The sequence below is a fragment of the Eublepharis macularius genome, chromosome 12, assembly GCF_028583425.1.
Source record: "Eublepharis macularius isolate TG4126 chromosome 12, MPM_Emac_v1.0, whole genome shotgun sequence".
Taxonomy (NCBI): domain Eukaryota; kingdom Metazoa; phylum Chordata; class Lepidosauria; order Squamata; family Eublepharidae; genus Eublepharis; species Eublepharis macularius.
Genome location: NC_072801.1, coordinates 3,584,674 through 3,602,861, shown reverse-complemented (window position 1 = coordinate 3,602,861; position 18,188 = coordinate 3,584,674). Strand labels below are relative to the sequence as shown.

Here is an 18,188-nt window from a genome sequence, read left to right as displayed (position 1 = left end):
AGCCCCATTAACAGCTTGTTACTGGCAGGTTTTAACTTTGGCATGTATTAGCCGGCTAAATTAGCAATATCAAGAAGCGCTTGTCGGTCCCCTTTGTTCTTATGTTTCTCTTTGCATTTCACTGGCCTGACTGTTTTCTTCTTCCACCCCTTTCTAATGTTTAGGAGATAACACTGTATCCAGACAAGCATGGCTGCGTACGGGATTTATTAGACGAATGTAAAAAAGCTGTAGAACTTGCTGAGAGGGGGTCAGGAAAATTAAGGCAAGTGTTTTCTGTTGTCTTAAACGTATAGTACTTTGCCTTCTTCAAGGCTGTGGCTTGCAAATGACTGTAGGTTTGCCTCTGAAACAGGTTTACTCAAGGTGGAAACTTCTGTGACAGTGAAAACTGTTGGTCTTGCCCGAGTGAAAACTGTTAGCAAGCCCGAGTCTTTTTGTCAGACCCATTTACGTCGCACGCCACAGTCTGGTGTTGGGTTGAAATGAGCATTGCTGACAGCGCTCCCAATATGTCTGTCCTGTTTTAAGCGTTGTGTGCAGCTTACCGGGATATTTTCCCTCCCTCCATCCTGTCAAAGGGGAAGGGAATGGTACTGAGCGCAGTCCCATCCGTTCCTGGGGCTTGTTTGGTTTTATGTCTTGAGTGATGCTCCATTTGCTAGAAGTTTGTTGATCATTGTTTTCCTTCTTCCCTATTAAGGCTGCTAGAAATTGTAAGTTACAAAATAATCGGTGTCCATCAGGAAGACGAATTGTTAGAGTGTTTATCACCAGCAACTAGTCGGACGTTTCGAATAGAGGTCAGTGCAGAGCCCTGCGACTTCCTTTGAGTGCCAGCACCGGTTCAGCGGCTCCTTTCTTGGGGCTTTTTGTCTGCCAGTGATTGGGTCCATTGGCCCACCACAGGCTTAAGTGTCTAGGGTGGGACAGCCATTGGAGCATCCTTCCCAGCCACAAGGCACGTGCTTCATTTCTGCAAAGTGTGATGAGAAGACTTTATGGTGGATTGTGCACAGTACTTAAGTAGTTTGTTTGCCTCTGGATTTTCTACCTGTGGCCTCAAAATATCTTGTGACTTGCCTCTGAAAAATCCTTAATTTTAATACTCCACAAAGCTGCTTTTTATTACCTCACTTGAATTTCTGTATTCGGTAATAGAGTGATACAATACAGATCTGTTTAAGAAGGCTGTGTGAAGAGGTATCCTCCCTGCGTGCCTAAACACTGGCACATGCTTGCCATTCAGCTTGTGCTCCGAGGCTCACCAGTGCCGAATTGCTGGTGAAAAGGAAGCCTGGAAATCAGTTTGGCGGTGGCAGGACTGGAGGACATAAGCCAAGGAGAGTGGAAGTGTGGCAGTTTGCCTTCTCAGATGCGTGCATGCATGCATGCACATCTCCCCTGGCTGTAACATCTCAGGGAAGAAAAAATCCTGCAACAGGAGCAGAAGTCTTCTTATTCGGAACAACCCCAAAATCACCGTAATGAGCAAGAGTTCAAAATCGGTGAACATTAAGCAAAACGGAGGAGGAGGGAAGTACTGGTGTGGGTGTGGTGAACAGAGACCCCCTTCTGCACCTTGCTGCAGTTGTGTTTAAGGGGAACAGAGGAAGGTTCTCTGCTACTTTGAGGTCCAGCTGACAGCAAGTTGCCCCAAAAGCTTTTAGGCCAAAGAAGGGCTGGTGGTTTCCTCTTTGAAAATGGGAAAACCAGCCCTTGTTTGGAAAGTGGCCGTGTGGCCTTGTTGTCCTAGTGAAAGTCCTGCACTGTTGTTGCTTGACTAAAAGACGGCCTTGGGGCCTGTTGCAGCTGCGCTGGGCCTGTTCCTCCAGCTGTTGTCGGTGGTGGCGAGTGCGCCTGCCTTCCTGATCCACGTGCTGTGTTGTCTTTGAATGCAGGAAATACCCCAGGACCAGGTAGATCTAGATAAGGAGAATGAGATGCTCATTACAGTTGCTCATTTCCAGAAAGAGGTTTTCGGGACATTTGGAACACCTTTCTTGCTAAGGATACACCAGGTAGGTGTGGTGGTTCTTTGCACTGTAGTTGCATTAGTTATCTGCTGCTGCTTTAAGGGGCAACGTGTGGTCCTCTTGATAGTGGGACCCGCTTCTGAACTGAGTTTGCTATTCAAGACACTTGCAAAGTAACCCCATGCACTTCGCCTTCCCAATGCAAGAATCTTATGTCTGCTAACACTGAACCAGTTTATTTTTCATTTTTTGAGTGTTCATTACTGAGCAACAGGCAGCATTTCATGGCCATGTAACACATTATGTGGAGGCAAACCCAGATTTGTTAGTGAGTCTCTTTGTCCTTGTAACTCATCAGCGAGTGAGCTGGACCTGCATTTTGGGTTCTGGCCCACAAGTTGAGAACTATTAGATTAGATTCTGCAACGGGGGCTGTCTTGAAGGACTAGCAGTATTTATCTTTGGTCTTTGCCCTTCACATCTATAGTCTTTTCTACTAATTTTCTACTGAATTAGGTTGGGCGTCATCCATTTGTAGAGTTCTAGTTTAACACAGATATTGGACACAGTGAGCTTCGATTCACAAAAGCTTATGCCCTGGAAAATTTTGTTGATCTTTAAGATGTGAGTGGACTGTGCAAGAAAGTTTTCTGTCCCCCCCACTACAGTCTTCTGGCCATAATTATGACCAGCGGAGAAAGTGGAACCACACAAAGTGAAACAAAAACCTTCACCCACAAACAATGAAAGTAGAGTGAAAAATCTAATAGTATTGAATATACAAACTTGTGCAATAGACAGTGTATCGGGATATATCCAATGACTCTGAACAAGAAGCAGCTGTTCCTCCTTGCAGGGTTTGTATCAGAGGAAAAAAACGGGTTGTCTTGAGCTTTTTTTAATTCATAAGTGGCCTCATGTAGGAGGAAAAGAAGTTTGCTTCACATATATTAAGACGAGAATAATATTTTACTCTCTGTAGAAGATAATTCAAAATGTGCTTTGCCATAATGTTTAGACAAGTATGTTTGTATATGTGTTGGTGTCTGTGATGTCTGCCAGGTCTGTGTAACTTTTTATATGCATTGCAAGGTTGAATGTTTTGTATGAAGCTCATTTGGCTTCATACGGGTTCTTGGTCGGAATCACTGGATATATTTTGATCTGTTGTCTGTTATACGAGTTTGTATATTAACTGCTATTAGATTTTTTTTGCTCTAGTTTCATTGTCTGTGGGTGTTTTTTGTTTCCCTTCACACTCCTTTCCCAGGACTTGAACCGTTAGAATCTGACAGTGAGCAGCAGTGTGGTGTAGTAGGACCAGAATTTAGGGCTTGGATTTGGGACCTCAGAGCTGGCATTCATAGTGGCCCTTTCCCGGTTTTATCCTCATAACAGCCCTGAGTCAGGTGATGCTGGGACGGCACAGTTGCCCAAAGTCACCCAGCAAGTATCACAGCAGCGATTCACACCCTGGTCTGCTGAATCCTAGTCTGCACCTCTAGGCCCGCCACTTCATTGATGTCTTCAGCAGTAACCTTTAGCCCAAGTCTTTCCAGAACTTAGATGGCATTTATTTATTTTTCCCTCTGCATCTCTGGGGTTCTGCTTTTTCTAGGGTGAACACTTTCGGGAAGTGATGAAGAGGATCCAAATGGTGTTGGACATCCAGGAGAAGGAATTTGAAAAGGTACGGCTGTGGAGCAGAGCATTTTTTTACAGATGAATGTATATTTGTTTAAAATGTGTTCATGGTGCTTTGTGGTGTGTTCAGAGCAGCTTAGAAATAATGATAGCAAAATGTTACATGAAGAATTAAAAGCAAAAGAATTCAGCATCCGCAGACTCGAGAATTCCCTGGAAAAAATATTCCCAATAACACTATGGCTGATTCCGCACATGTTGAATAATGCACTTTCAATGCACTTTATCAATCGTTTGAGGTGGATTTTTTGTTCCGCACATAAAAAAATCCATTCCAAATGATCTATAAAGAGGATTGGAAGTGCATTATCCAACGTGTGCGGAATCACTGAATATCAGAAGCACGTGGAAAAAAAATAAACCTTTCTAAACCTAATAAGGAGATACAACTCCGCACCTCGGGGGGGCGGGGGGCAGGATCTTTCATCACCATAAAGGCTTTGCAGGGGGCTGACTTCCCCACTCACTTGGAAAAGCAACTCTCTCACCATCTTGGTTTCTGCAAGAGAGAGAGGTGCAAAGCCAGTATAGTGTAGTGGCTAGATTGCTGGGCTAGGGGTGCGAGAGACCTGTATTCAGCTCCCCACTCAGCTTTGTTCTTTCAGCCTAGCCTACCTCACAAGGCTGTTGAGAGGATAAAATGGACAGGGGGGAGACTACAATCATGTACCTCTTCCCTAAGCACTTTTGAGGAAGAGCAGAGTCAAAATGGATGGATGTCCTTGGTTGTACAGGGAGGGCAGAGGGTCACTGGACGCCATCTTGTGGGTTGGAAGAGGAGAGGAGAGGAAGTGCAGAAGGGCTAGAAGCCTCCAGTAATATTATTTGGTGCCCCTTTTCCAAATCCATTTTTGAGCTGACTGTCTCTCCCCTCCCCCTATTTGTTCTTAAAGTTTAAGTTTGCTATCGTAATGATGGGTCGGCACCAGTATCTAAATGAAGATGAATATGAAGTGAACTTGAAAGATTTTGAGCCCCAACCTGGTGAGTATCCCTGGACTTTGCTTCTGGGCCCCTTTCTGTGTGTTCCAAGTCAGGTGGTGCTGGTCAGAAAGGTCATTCTAGGAGGCGCCGTGGCCACTGCAAATTTCGTACGTGGATATTTGGCAGAGGGTTTATAACTAGGAATGTGCACCAAAAAACATAAGTGAAATCTGGATCTGGGTTTCAAGGAAAACAAAAAAATATGGATTTCCTGAGATCTAGATAAGGTTCTCTAATCCACTTTGGCAAGATTAGAGAATCACAGATTTATTCAACCATTATTTTCTATATGGAAACCTGAGGGGGGGAGTTGGGGGAGTAATTTGTCAAGCAAACTCCACCAGATTTTCAGGAAACTTTCTCCTGAGTGTCCTCTAAAGACCCCCCAAGTTTCACAAAGATTGGACCCCTGGATCCCGTTCTATGGATCCCTGAACAAGGTGCCCCCAGCCACTCTTCATTGTCTCCAATGGGGAAAAAGTCGAAGCTGACTCTCACTGCAGAAACACAGTGGGGCAAGGCTGGGAGGGCCACGAGACACTCCAAAATGCAAGCTCAGCACACAGAAAGCTCAACAGCATGCCCTGACCTGGATGGCCCAGGTGAGCCTGATCTCGTCAGATCTCAGAAGCTAAGCAGGGTTGGCCTTGGTTAGTAATTGGATGGGAGACCTCCAACGAAGACCAGGGTTGCAGGCCCAGGCAATGGCAAACCACCTCTGTGAGTCTCTTGCTATGAAAACCCAACCAGGGGTTGCCATAAGACAGCTATGGCTTGAGGGCACTCTCCATCACCACCTGATTGCACACCCTTATTTTAGTCTATTGGAGCTTCTCAAAGGCTGGGGTGCCAAACCTCTGCCACACCTTTTCAGTATGCTTTGGGTGTGTTTAACCTTTGAGACTCCCCACTTGAAGAACAGCCCGCCAGGCACGGCCACAATTAAATCTAGTTTTATTGTTGCTGTGTGGAAATAACGTGGGAGCGCTGAGCACCTTAGACAGTCGCAGCACATCTCAGCAGTTTTAGTTTTCTGTGTGTTGTACATATTTTGTGTAGAACAACTGAATGTGTTCTGTTTTTCGTCTTTTTTTCCCCCCGTCTTCCCCCCCGCCCCCCCCTTCAGGCAACATGTCTCACCCTCGGCCATGGCTCGGGCTTGACCATTTCAACAAAGCCCCAAAGAGAAGTCGCTACACGTACCTTGAAAAAGCTATTAAAATCCATAACTGACTGACCCTCTCCCGTTTGTTTGAGGCAAAAAGGGGGGCAACAATAAGTGTGTGTGTGTGTGTGTGTGCGTGTGTGTGTGTGCGCACCTTTTTAACAACCGTAGGACTTTTGGTACACGTGCACTCGGTCGGAAGTCTCCAGCAAGAGGATTTGCTGCTGATGTATTAATTTTATTTTGAGGCTGTTCAGTTTGGCTTCTCTGTAATCTATTATTATTATTATTATTATTATTGACTGCCCTTTTTTGAGCAAAATGAAGGTGTTTTATAAAGCTTTTGGGTGCCAATGAGAGTTTTTATGGGAAAATGTTAAAATGAGCTTGTCAGCATAACAAGGGGGGAAAGGGTTGAGTGTAGAAGAAGTTGACGTTGGCAAAAATATTTTGTCTGTACTACAATGAACGGAGGACCCGTACTGGCAGCCCCTCCCCCTCCCCCTTCAAAATATACGTGGTACCAGCCATCACTGCAACTAGTTGGAGCTGTGGTTAGGCTCACATCCAGTTTATTTCCTTCGGTTATATCCTTTAAAAATGATTTTTTTGTGCATTTGTAAATGCAAACAGGAAAAAAAGCTCACATCGTCAATAAATAGCAAATCTCTACTTCACTGTGTACACTCTTGGCACTTATTCGGGAAAAAGTTTGGTCTCTTCAATCAGTCTAGGGTTTCTCTTTTATTATTATTATTATTATTATTATTTTAAATAAATGGATTTTGAGTCAATTTTTTTTTTAAACATTGCATTTTGCCAAGGAAGATCTTGTGGAGGCTTCAGTGGAGATGTCAAGAGTCCTGGAAGAGGAGGGGAGGGCTGTGCTTCGTATTCATTTTCAAAAAGTGGTTAAATATAGAATCCTTTGGGATTTAAGAAAAAAAAACCTGGCAGACGAAGAACTAACAAGCTTGGAAGGTTTGCAGAAAGAAAAAGGCGTATACTTTTTTATATATATATATATATATATACATATACATATATATATAAAAAAGAAAATGTAGTTAATCTGGGATGGAAGGGGAAGGCGAGCAAAAATAGCCTTTTAGCATCAGGGCATGTTCACTAGCATTTAGTAAGCTGTTGACTTTGTAAAAAAGAATTAAAATGGGTGGGGGTGGGAAGGTGGGAAGAAAATAAAATTGTATATTTAATGGAGGAATGTGTACAATTTAACACAATTTTGGGTTCGGGAGGGGGTGGGTGGGGGCGAGTCTGCAAATGAAATTCACAGATGTCAATATTCATGGTGTGTAGTTTTTACTTCATTTCCTCTCTTTCCCCCTCCCCCCCCCCCCGCCAATTGCTTTTCCATTTTAGTTTGGAGCAAACAGACAGCCTTGCGTGTCTCTTTTAAGTTTTTTGAGTGCAGTTCAGGAAAAAAAATCTAGAATCAGCAATTCTCTTTTTTCCTTTTAAAGTTTTGCTTTTTCTCTCCCTCCCAGCCCAATCTTTTCTTTTGTTTCTGTAGCTGCCGTGTGCAATGATTCTTCCTGTATATTGCCTTTTCGCTGGAAAAAAATGTTGTATGTTGAATAAAAATTTTCTATAAAATTTTCCTTCAGTGCGTGGTGGCCTTGGACGTTGAAGAAGGTCTCTGCTTTCCTTTTTTAAGTACACATTACGGGCAATTTCACTGATACATTTTTAGTGAACTTTTTGTGGGGTTTTGGCCAATGTACAGTTTTGATGTTTGGCCAGGGTGGGAAGAGGGGCGTGAATCTCATGCTGGAACTCAGGGCAGATTATAACTTCCCAGAGTGGTCTGTGTTGATCATTTAATGCACATAACATGTATTATACCCAGCCCTTGGGAATGTGGAAAATTAATACAAATGAGTCACTCTCCATCTGATAGCAATACTTACTGCAGAGGTTTGATAATAGGCTTGTCCTTGCATACCAAAGTCATCACTTGTGAGCATCCGATGTTTGCTGGCATGTCTTGAGTAAATACAGTGTGAAATGGTTTCCATAAACTTGCTGTTTAAGAACCAGCAGATCAAGGAGAGGAGTTGAGCTTTAGCCTCCCTGATAGGTTAGATTTCTGTGTTGAGGGAGGCTTGGGGGATCTGTGGCAACGGGACCGTCTGTTCAGGTAAAGGTTTTCGGCTTCATTTCTGCCAATAAGAGAAATTGGCCTGTAGAGAGGGAATTGTGTGGACGTTGACTTTCCTGTAAACATGGCTTTCCAGTGGATTGGGAAACTTGTGTGCAGGGTGCTTGATTCTGAGGAGTATTTCTGGCTTCTCCCCCTTTTGTCCCCCTTTTTAAAAGCATTCTGACTGCATTTCTGGGGTGTGTGTGTGTGTGTGTGTGTGTCCAACTGTCGTTGTGCGTGTGCACGCCCTATAGAGAGTACTCGCTCCCTGTGAGCCAGGGCCAGCCAGTCTCCCTGTTCCCATGTGGCATATATGGATGCCAGGAAGAGCAGGCCGTCTCTCCTCCTCTGGGTACCTTGGGATGGAGCCGGGGGAGGGTTTTAGTGGAATCCGGACCGAACCTGTAATGCCCTCCCAAAACTTCCCTTGAGAGGCAGAAGTGTGTGGAGAGGGAGGAGAGATGGTACCGCCAGCTGAATTGAAGCATCCTGAGAATTTCGGCTTGCATACCTTTTGTCCTTGGGCTGTGAAGTGGACTTGAAAATGCAGAGGTATTGTTTGTTGAAACCTCGAAATGCTGGGGAGAAGGAAGATCTGAGGGGTCTTCGTTCCTTGTTCCTTCCCAGACGTGGTAGAAGTAGCAGGGATTTTTGCAATGTGTTTAGTTAGTAAACTTTTGGGGGAAAGATGACTTCGTAATTTTTAGCAGAAAATATCCACAGTCCTGAGAGTCACATGGCTTCTGCCATGATTTGGAGGATGCTTCATAGTTCTCTCGAGTGAGGGAAGAGCACCTTGATCAGATTGTTACAGTCTGTCTTGGCATTAAGGATTTCTCTGACAGTGTGTGGTGTGCATGCTTTGATAACCTGTTTTTTTTTTCTGCAAATAGGTGACTGGGTTTCTTTTACAATCACTGGTGGTTTGTAAAGTTAGAGAAGTATTTCTTTTGTGATCAGTGTTAAATTTAACTGTAGTAACAAGGATGGCATTTCAGACACCTTGGATTTGTTGTGCGTGCTTCCCAAATTTCAAGACGTGTGTATTAACTTCACCAACCCAGGCAGCCAAGTGCCAGACTGGAGCTGGAAAGAAGAGGCTCCCTCCCCACCATGGAATATGTGACTATCAGCAGAAAAGTAAGAGGGAAACTGGGATTGGTGGCCCAAGGAGCCAGGAGCGGCTTTGGGTTTTGCACCTTACTATAGTTTCCCTCCACTCGCAAAATTTTGAAGGATGTGTGCATCTCTTCCCCTCCCCCAGTCAAAGGAGAGTGTCTTGTTATCTCCAGAGACTTGCAGTGAAAAATGTAAAAAGGAAACAGAGTTTTGCTCCGAGGACAGAAAATAAGGATTCTATTGATGCCTGCCTGGTTTTTTTTTTTGCTTTGCATTCTGCGTCTAGTATCCGTGTGAACAAAACAGGAATGTTGGCCGAAAAGTTTTAATGGAACTCCAAGCCTGTTTCTTTCCAGACTCCTCGGCACGTCAGAATTCCACCACACCTCACTCCGAAGCTTGTCAGGCTCTCTCTCCTAACCTTTCTAAACTTGGCCATTTGTTACCACAAGGGGGCAATTTAAACACCCAACGTCTTTGTTTTTAATTTTTCAAGTTTTCTAGTTGGTTACTTTTTCTATTTTTTAAAACTTCCTTTGAACTGGCAAGAATACTGTGCATATTCTGGGATGTAGGCCCTCTGTCCTGTGCTTTGGTTTTCCCGAGCTCTCTGGTTAAAAGCCGCAGAAAACTAATAACGGAACAATGGGTATTTCCACAAAGAGAGCCTGAACGCAGCAGTGAAAGGGGTTCCCTCGAAACCCCGATTGGTGCTTTTTTATTCCCAAGGCTTGCCAAAATAAGGTTCTGTAAGGTCATGTCATGCAACTCTGATTACGTTCTCTGCTAAGGCTTAATAACTTTGTGTCCATGGGGGGCTGCTGTGCCAGTCACCATTTTTCTCAAAAACAGCATAGGTTAGAATTTGAGTGCAAATTCTGTGACACCAAATCAATAAAGATGGTCTTTAAAAAGGGTTTAGCCCCCTTTGTGCAGGATTAATCTGCCACGATAAGTAAAATGGAATATCCGTATTTGTACGCAGGATACTTCTTCAGCCCTGTCTGTGGGCATTGGGGGGATGGCAGAACGCTGAGGAGGGGGGGTCCCTGCATGTGATCCCAGCCAGGGCTGTTAGTATGTTCTTTCTGTGTCTTTCTTTTGAGGGGAGGTCTGACTGTATGGTGGGCAAGAAGCTGCTGTGACCCAAATTATTTATGCTCTAGACAGTTTAATGCACCAGTCCTGTGGCTCAAATCACATTTTTTTGGGCTCAGTGCCACATTCTTGCTGTTTTAGAATACTTTTGTTTATAAGGAATCATTTTCTGTAGACTCTGATGTATATAACTTGGAAATAAAATAAGCAAGTTCTATGTTTCTGCTGCTGTGTCTGGATCTATTCCTTTGGGAAGCAGGGTTAAAATGATACGGAGGGTGGGTTTCCTAAGCTTGCTCTGGGTTGGGTGTCTCCCCCCCCCCACTGTGCAGCACTCCCCAGTCTTCTGAATGGTTTGGCATACTTTTCGATCAGAGCCCCCCCTGGGGTTTTGGCAGAAGTGGGGGGGGGAGCACAACAATCAGGTGAGTTCTTAGAAATTGTTTAGAAAGGGAGACTGAAATCTGAATTGCAAATGTTAATTGGAAAACACCTGATAGCACTGCTTGCTCAGGGGTATCAATCCCACTTTTATCTTTTTTTTATCAGACCAGTGTATTGATCCTCTCCCCCGCCACCACTATCTTGTCCTCACAACTACCCTGTGAGGTAGGTTAGGCAGAGAAACTTACAGGATCAAGTCTCCCTGTAGCAGGGCAGGGATTTGAACTTGGGTCTCCTTTGGCCTCAAACCACTTTACCGCTTTGGAGTCACTGAAGCCAGAAGGGGCTTTAATTATTTTTCTGTTAAAAGTTAATTAGAAACACTGCTGTGCAATTGGTTACAAATTTTCCTGATGGTCACAAAAGTGGGAAAATGTGACACAAGAATAAGAACGTTCAGGAACGCCAACGGCTGAAATAATTTTGTAAGAATTTGCGGACGTAACCCAATTAAGGAGACTTAAAATCTGTTTAGGACTTGGGGAAAAGATGGCCGGAGTGTTCAATTTTCTAATCAGATTGGGCTGAATAAAAATAATCAGAATCATTGTTTTGAATGGTTGGCTAATGCCGAGACACTGTTTGAGAACACGAGAAGAGGCCTCCTGGGCAGATGGTTGTCCATCCTGCCCAGCGTCCAGACTCACAACAGCAGCTGGAGGGCCGACTAAAACGAGGCACAGGAGCCAAAGCTTTCCCTGCCGCTGCCTCCTTCGCTGGGTTTCAGAGGTTTACTCTCCTCTGAATGCCGAGGTTCCCTTTAGTCACCGTGGCTAGTAGCCATGGGTGGATCTCTCTGCCGGGACGCTGTCTGATCTCCTTTCAAACCCATCTTCGCTCGTGGCCATCACTGCCTCCCCGTCAGTGAAATGCTCCAATCAATCACTCATTAAGGAAACGAGTCTTCTCTGTTCTATTGCCCATCGACTTCATTAGGTGCCCAGGAATCCTTGTATGATGGGCGAGGGAGAAAAAGCTTCCTTTATCCGTTTTCTCCATCCCATGCACAGTGGGTTGCCTGTTCTTCTAAACTGAGAAGTCCCAGACTCATCAGAAAGGTCCTCCAACCCCTTGCTTGCCCTTTTCTGCACTGCGATATCCTTTCAGAGATGATTTTTGAAGGTGTTCCCCTTCCTCAAGGCTGCCTTTTATCATCTTGTACACCGAGAACATAATTCACAATTTTGAGTGTCAGTGCTCGTTGTGTGCTAGGCCTTTTTGAAGTCTCCACTAGAGGGAGACGTCCCCATTCCAGCTTGGGGAACTGCATCTTCCGTGAAGCTTAGGGGGAAGAAATTGCTGTAGGCTTCTTGGAAGCCGTTCAAAACTTTACAGGCTGAGGGTGCTGTTAGAACCAACTGGCTGATAGCAGACCAGTGAAGCCTCTAGTGGAAATCCTGGGCTGCTGCTGGAAGGCAGAACTGCAAGAAGGTTCCGGGAGTCCAGCCCTTGGCACCTCCAGTTACAAGATCTAAGAACACAATTGTGGGAAAGGACCAAACTCTGCCTTGATTTTTCTTGGTGAGCTACAGATTCTTGGTGTGAGAGCCAGTTTGGTGTAGTGGTTAAGAGCACGAGACTTTAATCTGGAGAGCCAGTTTTGATTCCCCACTCCTCCACTTGAAGCCAGCTGGAGGACCTTGGGCTAGTCACAGCTCTCTCAGAGCTCTCTCAGCCCCACCCACCTCACAGGGTGTTTTGTTGTGGGGATAATAATGACATACTTTGTAAACCGCTCTGAGTGGGCATTAAGTTGTCCTGAAGGGCGGTATATAAATTGAATGTTGTTGTTACGTTCCCGTTTTAAGATTTTTTAAACTCCTGGGAAGTAGCTCTGAAGTACCATTTTGAAAAATAGTATGAGATGGTATTCGATGGGGGAAACTTTCTGCAATAAATATACTGCAACTGAGCACTGCTGCAGCAGGTAAGAGAATGAGCTGTGAGTTAGAAGTTGCTGCGACATGCTCAGCAGGTGGTCTTATGTCTGTCATCTCCATTCTCCAGAACACCAGCTTACCAGGCGATGATAAAAATTAACAAGGGGCTCTTTGAATGTTCTGAAGGGCCAAGTTATTGTTAAGAGGCAAATGTTACCTTGCATAAATATGGCAAAGTTTCTGACCTTTTTCAGGTAGTTAAATTTTTAAAAAACCTCTGTAGCTGGAAAAGTTTAAAATGTATTGTAATAGAGCTAGCAAAACAACATACTTTGCAAAAGTTCAGAAGAGCAAGCGTGAGATTCTGCCCCTGCAACACACATTCTTCCTTAACTTACAGTGCAATCCTAAGAAAAGTTACTATTTAGGATTGCACTGTCCGTTTCAGCCACACCAGGTAGTCTCTATGAATGGTACCCCTTTGCTGTTTGCGCTCAATGAGATGCATTGAAATGGGCCCTGATTGCTGGTTTGGGCCCACATATATGCTGATTTCCCACACATCCATTTTTGCATACTTTTTTTTTTTTACTAGTGGGGTAGAGCTGTGGGATATTTCACTGTGTATTGTATGTGTTATCTGGATCTCACAGCAATGTTTTCTAATTTCTGTTAATCCAGTTCTTGCGTTGTTCATGCTACATCATGTCTTACGGTATCTTTATTGCCATGTTTTCTAATTTTGCAGCACAGTCTTGTTTGTATATCTTATACTATTTTGTTGCAATTGTCTTTAAATTTTGCAACTCGCCTTGAGTCTCAGGGAGAGGTGTGGGCTATAAACAAAGCAAATAAATTTTCTTCACCACTTGCTCCGTGTCTGTTGAATGTCTGATGGGCCCTCCATTGAAAAGCGTCCCATTGAGAGAGCTGCCCAGTGTTACTCTGTAACACTCCACACATGGCTGCATCAGTGAACAAAGAACTCCTGTTGGCACTCAGACTTCGGAAACTTAGGGGCAAACGACCGGCATATTGAGAATCCATGATTGACAGTACAATCCTATGCAGATATTCCAGTGGATGAGTTTTTCTTGTTAAATGCACTTGTCACATGGGTAGCCAAGTTGGACTGCAGTAGAACAGTGAGATTTGAGTCCAGTGTCACCTTAGATACCAACAAGATGTTCAAAGCCAGAGCTTTAACTCTCGAACACTTATACACTGAAAATCTTGTTGATCTTGAAGGCGCCACTGGGCTCAAATCTCACCTAGATGGGAGCCTGATTTGGATCAAGGTCCTGGAAGTGGCTGACATCCCACCCCACCCCCAACAAACGTTTTCCCAGCAAATTCTACTCCATCTACTTTTGGCCCATAGGTGTAAAAAAGGCACGCATAATACCAGTTTCTGTTCCCCCCACCATAATATCTTGGAGGGGGGTCTACCAGGTGAATGGTGTGGTGGGGAAGAGAAGTTAAAGCCCCTCCTGAGGGCTGGCTTTTGCTTTTTTAAAGCACACAGGAGAGCTGATCAGGGAGTTTGGCCATTTTCTGGAAACCTCTCTCTGCCTGGGCAAAGGTTTTTAAATGTTCATCTTCGTTCTTCTGTGCCTCCACACATGGCGGGGGGGGACTGCACAGGCGCAGGCCAGCCACCGGAGAATTCTTTATCGCTTCCATAGCTCCGAAGGGGCCGTTTGTCGCGCGCCTCAGCGACCGTTTTCCCGCCCAAACGGTCACATATCCTTCCAGTGACCAAAGGCCCCTTCCCTCAGTTCTCTTCTTGCCGCCGCTTGGAGACAACCTTTTTTGCTTCGCAGCTCCGTGCTTTATTGCTTCGTGATTGCTTATTTGGTATTGACTTCAGATTTCGGACTTGACTATTCTTCTTCTGACTGATTTGGATCTTGACTGGACTCGGTAAATATAACCTCGAACTGTTTGACGACGCTTTTTGCCTAATCCTAGTATGGCCTCAAAAGCTTTATTTAAGCACTGTATTCAGTGCCACACAAAAATGGCCCAGACCGATGGCCATGATCTGTGTCTGATTTGCCTGGGGGAGACCCACAACGTTTCGGTATGTAAGGTCTGCCAAAAATTTACCCACAAGGCCCGGCAGGAACGTCAGGCCCGACTGAACTCCTCCTTGTGACGGAAAGTAATGTCCGAGGGTACTCCATTGCCATCCCCCAAGGCCGGCCCTAGCCCCTCTGCTGAACGGCATTCAAGAGCGGGCTCAGTGGCATCAGCAAAGTCAGCGTCGAAATCTCGGCCGACGAGTGCTGCGCCGTCGAGAGCGGCCTCTCCAGCGCAGGGGTCGGTGAGACCGCCCCACAGCGTTTCATCGTCTTGATCGGATCTGAGGGAGTTGGAGTCGGAACCAAGGAGCGCGGATCCGATGCCATCGGCGGACCCGACGACTGGTGCGGCACCAAGACATCAGCTCGCCGCCGGGAAGTCAACCCCTCGGAAGGTGTCAGATCTGAGACCGGGCTCTACCAAGAGGCCACCCACCGAGAGGGCTTCGGTTCCGAGGGCCTCTTCTGAGCCTCCTTCAAAGAAACCAAAGAAGGCTAAGTGTCGGCGTTCTCGGTCGCCACATCGGGCTTCAACTGAGGAAGCTGTGCCGGCGGTTCCTTTCACGCCTTCCCCTCACCTGGACTCACCAGCTCCAGAAGAGGTACCGGATCCATGGACTTTCATCGTGATCCCTAGTGATCGTTCCCCAGTCGCGGATCCAAGCCCGTCTGCCCACCGTCGGAACCGACCGTCACCGGATCCAGCTACTCTCCAGTTTCCGGCGGCTCCCGTCCACGGCCGGCGCCGTTCTGAAGCAGGAAGCGTCGGTTCCGGGCACTCCATGGTCTCGCCATCATCAGGCCTCGTACATCCCTCCAGCCTACCACTGCCAATGGGAGGGGGCGCCTGCCGGGTTCGAGTATTCAGAACCGAGGCCATCCACCTCAAGGCAGGGTTAGCTGCCTCCACCCTATTGAGGAGACGGGTCGGTACTTGGTTCCGATGAGGAGGAGGCTGAGAGTGTCGGGGACTACAGGTCAGAGTCGTGGTCGGAGCCGTCCCCAGACGACAACGTGGCGCCCTGTACCAGCTCCCCTTACGAGGATCTTCGGATCTACTCGGATCAGATGGCTCGCATGGCCCAGGCGCTGGAAATGGATATTTCCTCGGCGGCACCTCAGACCAAGGACAAGCTCCTGCGAAGGATCTACGGAGACAAGCCTGCTACGGTTGGTTTCCCCATGCTAGAGGGGGTGGAAGAAATAGTGGAGAAGGTGTGGAAGGTGCCCTGTGATCAACCTGCTATATCTAAAAGAATCGAACAGATGTATAAAATCAAGCAGGGCACCTGGCAGTCGTTGGTGAAACACCCTCCACCCTCCTCGTTGGTCGCTGAGGAGATCCAGCCTCATCGGTTGGGCCCCTCTTCCGTACCCCCCGACAAAGAGGGTAGAAAGATCGATGCCATGGGTAGGCGCCAGTATTCCATCTCCTCCTTGGGCCTCAGGATAGCCAACTACCAGACTATCATGGCTGGCTATCAATTATACCTCTGGGAGAAGCTGGCGTCCTACGTCGGGGATTTGCCTGCTGACAAGAAGGCGGTGGTGTCCCTGCTGCAGACAGAAGCCATCCGTCTCTTCAAGCAGCAGATGAATGCTGGGAGCCATGCTGCCGACACTGCTGCATGGGGAATGGCTTCGGCTGTGGTCCTCAGGCGTCACTCGTGGCTGCGATCGACGGCCCTCCCATTGGAAGTGAGGTCAAGGATTGAAGGCCTGCCCTTTGAAGGGGATTCTTTGTTCTCCACGACCACTGATGAGGCGTTGAAGAAAAAGAAAGAGGACAGGCAGACTGCCCGGCCGTTAGGATTGACCTCAACGGACAAGCCTGCTTCCAGGCCTCGGTACGCTGCAAGGTACAATCCGTACCACTATCAGGGCAGGTACCAGCAGCGGCCCTATTACCACCAATACCCTGCCTACCCTCAGCGCCACTTCGGTTCTGCGCAGCAGTCCAGGAGGCGTAGGCCCTTCAAGCTCCACACGCCTCAACCCCTGGCCCAGCAGAAAGACCAGCAAGGGCCTGGGAGGCAGTACTGACAGGATGGTCCAGCCGCATCCTTGAACTTCTCAGACAGGCTGAAGCCGTTCCTGTCTGACTGGGAGTCAATAACATCTGACTCATGGGTCTTAACGATCGTTGATGAGGGATACGGGCTGGAGTTCTTAGAACTGCCTAGGTGTAGCTCACCTCTGATGGCTGTTAATAATACTATGGCAGAGCTGGATGCGGAAATAGTGTCGCTCTTGGCCAAGGGTGCTGTGGAAGAGGTGACCTGTGACGGGTCTGTGAGAGGCTTCTTCTCTCGGTTCTTCTTAGTCCCCAAGAAGGATGGGGGTCTACGCCCCATTCTAGATTTAAGGGGCCTTAATGCCTTTCTAAGGGTGACTAAGTTCAAAATGGTCACGCTGTCAGCTGTGATCACCTTGCTAAAGAAGGGGGATTGGTTTGCCGTCCTTGATTTGAAGGACGCCTATTTCCATGTGGGAATACGTGAGGAGCACAGGAAATACCTGAGCTTCGTTTTCCAGCAAAGGGTGTTCCGTTATAAGGTACTTCCCTTCGGTCGGCGCCCTTCCACGGTGCCACGGGTATTTACCAAGTGTGTGGCTCCTGTGGTCTCCTTCCTCCGCAGGAGGGCTGTACCATCTTTCCCTACCTCAATGACTGGCTCATCGTGGCTGATTCAGAGGCTAAGCTGCTGCAAGATGTGGAATTAGTACTGAACACTTGCAAACGCTTGGGGCTTCTGGTAAATTTTGAAAAATCTAAACTGGTGCCAGCTGTAAGGTCCTCCTATATTGGTGCGAATTTAGACTCTGTAGAGGGTAAGGCGCTGCTCCCCCCTGAGAGGGCCAAGTCCCTGAAGGGGCTGGTATCTATGTTTAAAAGGAACCGGTTCCAATCCGTTCGCACCATCCGATGTTTATTGGGTCATATGGCAGCAGCCACCTCTGTGGTCCCCTTTGCTAGACTCCGGATGTGCCCGCTTCAGAATTGGTTCGTGCGGAGGTATGACGCCTTACGTCATCCTCCGTCTCTCAAGTTGTCCATACCTAGGGCTATTCTATCCTCCCTTGACTGGTGGATGTCAGATGACAACTTGTTTAAAGGGACCCTGTTTGGTTACCAGGATACTGAGGTTACAGTGACCACTGATGCGTCCCTGCAGGGATGGGGCGCTTACTGTGGTGCTGCATGTGTACAGGATGTTTGGACAGAAAGGGAAAAGAACTTGCACATTAATGTACTTGAGTTACGAGCTATTCGTTTTGCACTTGTGTCCTTTACAGCACTCCTACAATATCGTCAGGTGTTGGTGCAGACGGACAACACGACTGCCATGTATTACATAAACCAGCAAGGGGGCACAGCATCTATGACTCTCTGCAGGGAGGCCACGCTCGTTTGGCAATGGGCGATCCTAAATGGTGTGATGCTTCGGGCTATACACGTAGCGGGATCAGACAATGTTTGGGCAGATGCCCTGAGCAGGGTGCAATTGTTGGACCACAAGTGGGAAGTGGGCGCAGAGTACATTGGGCCGATCTTCCGACTGTGGGGCC

The 18,188-nt window shown here is 46.8% G+C and overlaps 1 protein-coding gene across 1 annotated transcript in view; it reads left to right on the top strand.

Moving 5' to 3' along the window:
- USP7 (ubiquitin specific peptidase 7) overlaps positions 1-10,435 on the top strand; it is a 62,963-nt gene extending 52,528 nt beyond the window's left edge. Inside the window, exons 26-31 of the mRNA XM_054992459.1 lie at positions 165-265; positions 704-803; positions 1,902-2,021; positions 3,595-3,666; positions 4,574-4,664; positions 5,791-10,435. Coding sequence (XP_054848434.1) covers positions 165-265; positions 704-803; positions 1,902-2,021; positions 3,595-3,666; positions 4,574-4,664; positions 5,791-5,897 — 591 coding nt within the window. The 3' untranslated portion in view covers positions 5,898-10,435. The remainder of the gene's footprint in view (positions 1-164; positions 266-703; positions 804-1,901; positions 2,022-3,594; positions 3,667-4,573; positions 4,665-5,790) is intronic.
- Positions 10,436-18,188: the final 7,753 nt, after the last annotated feature.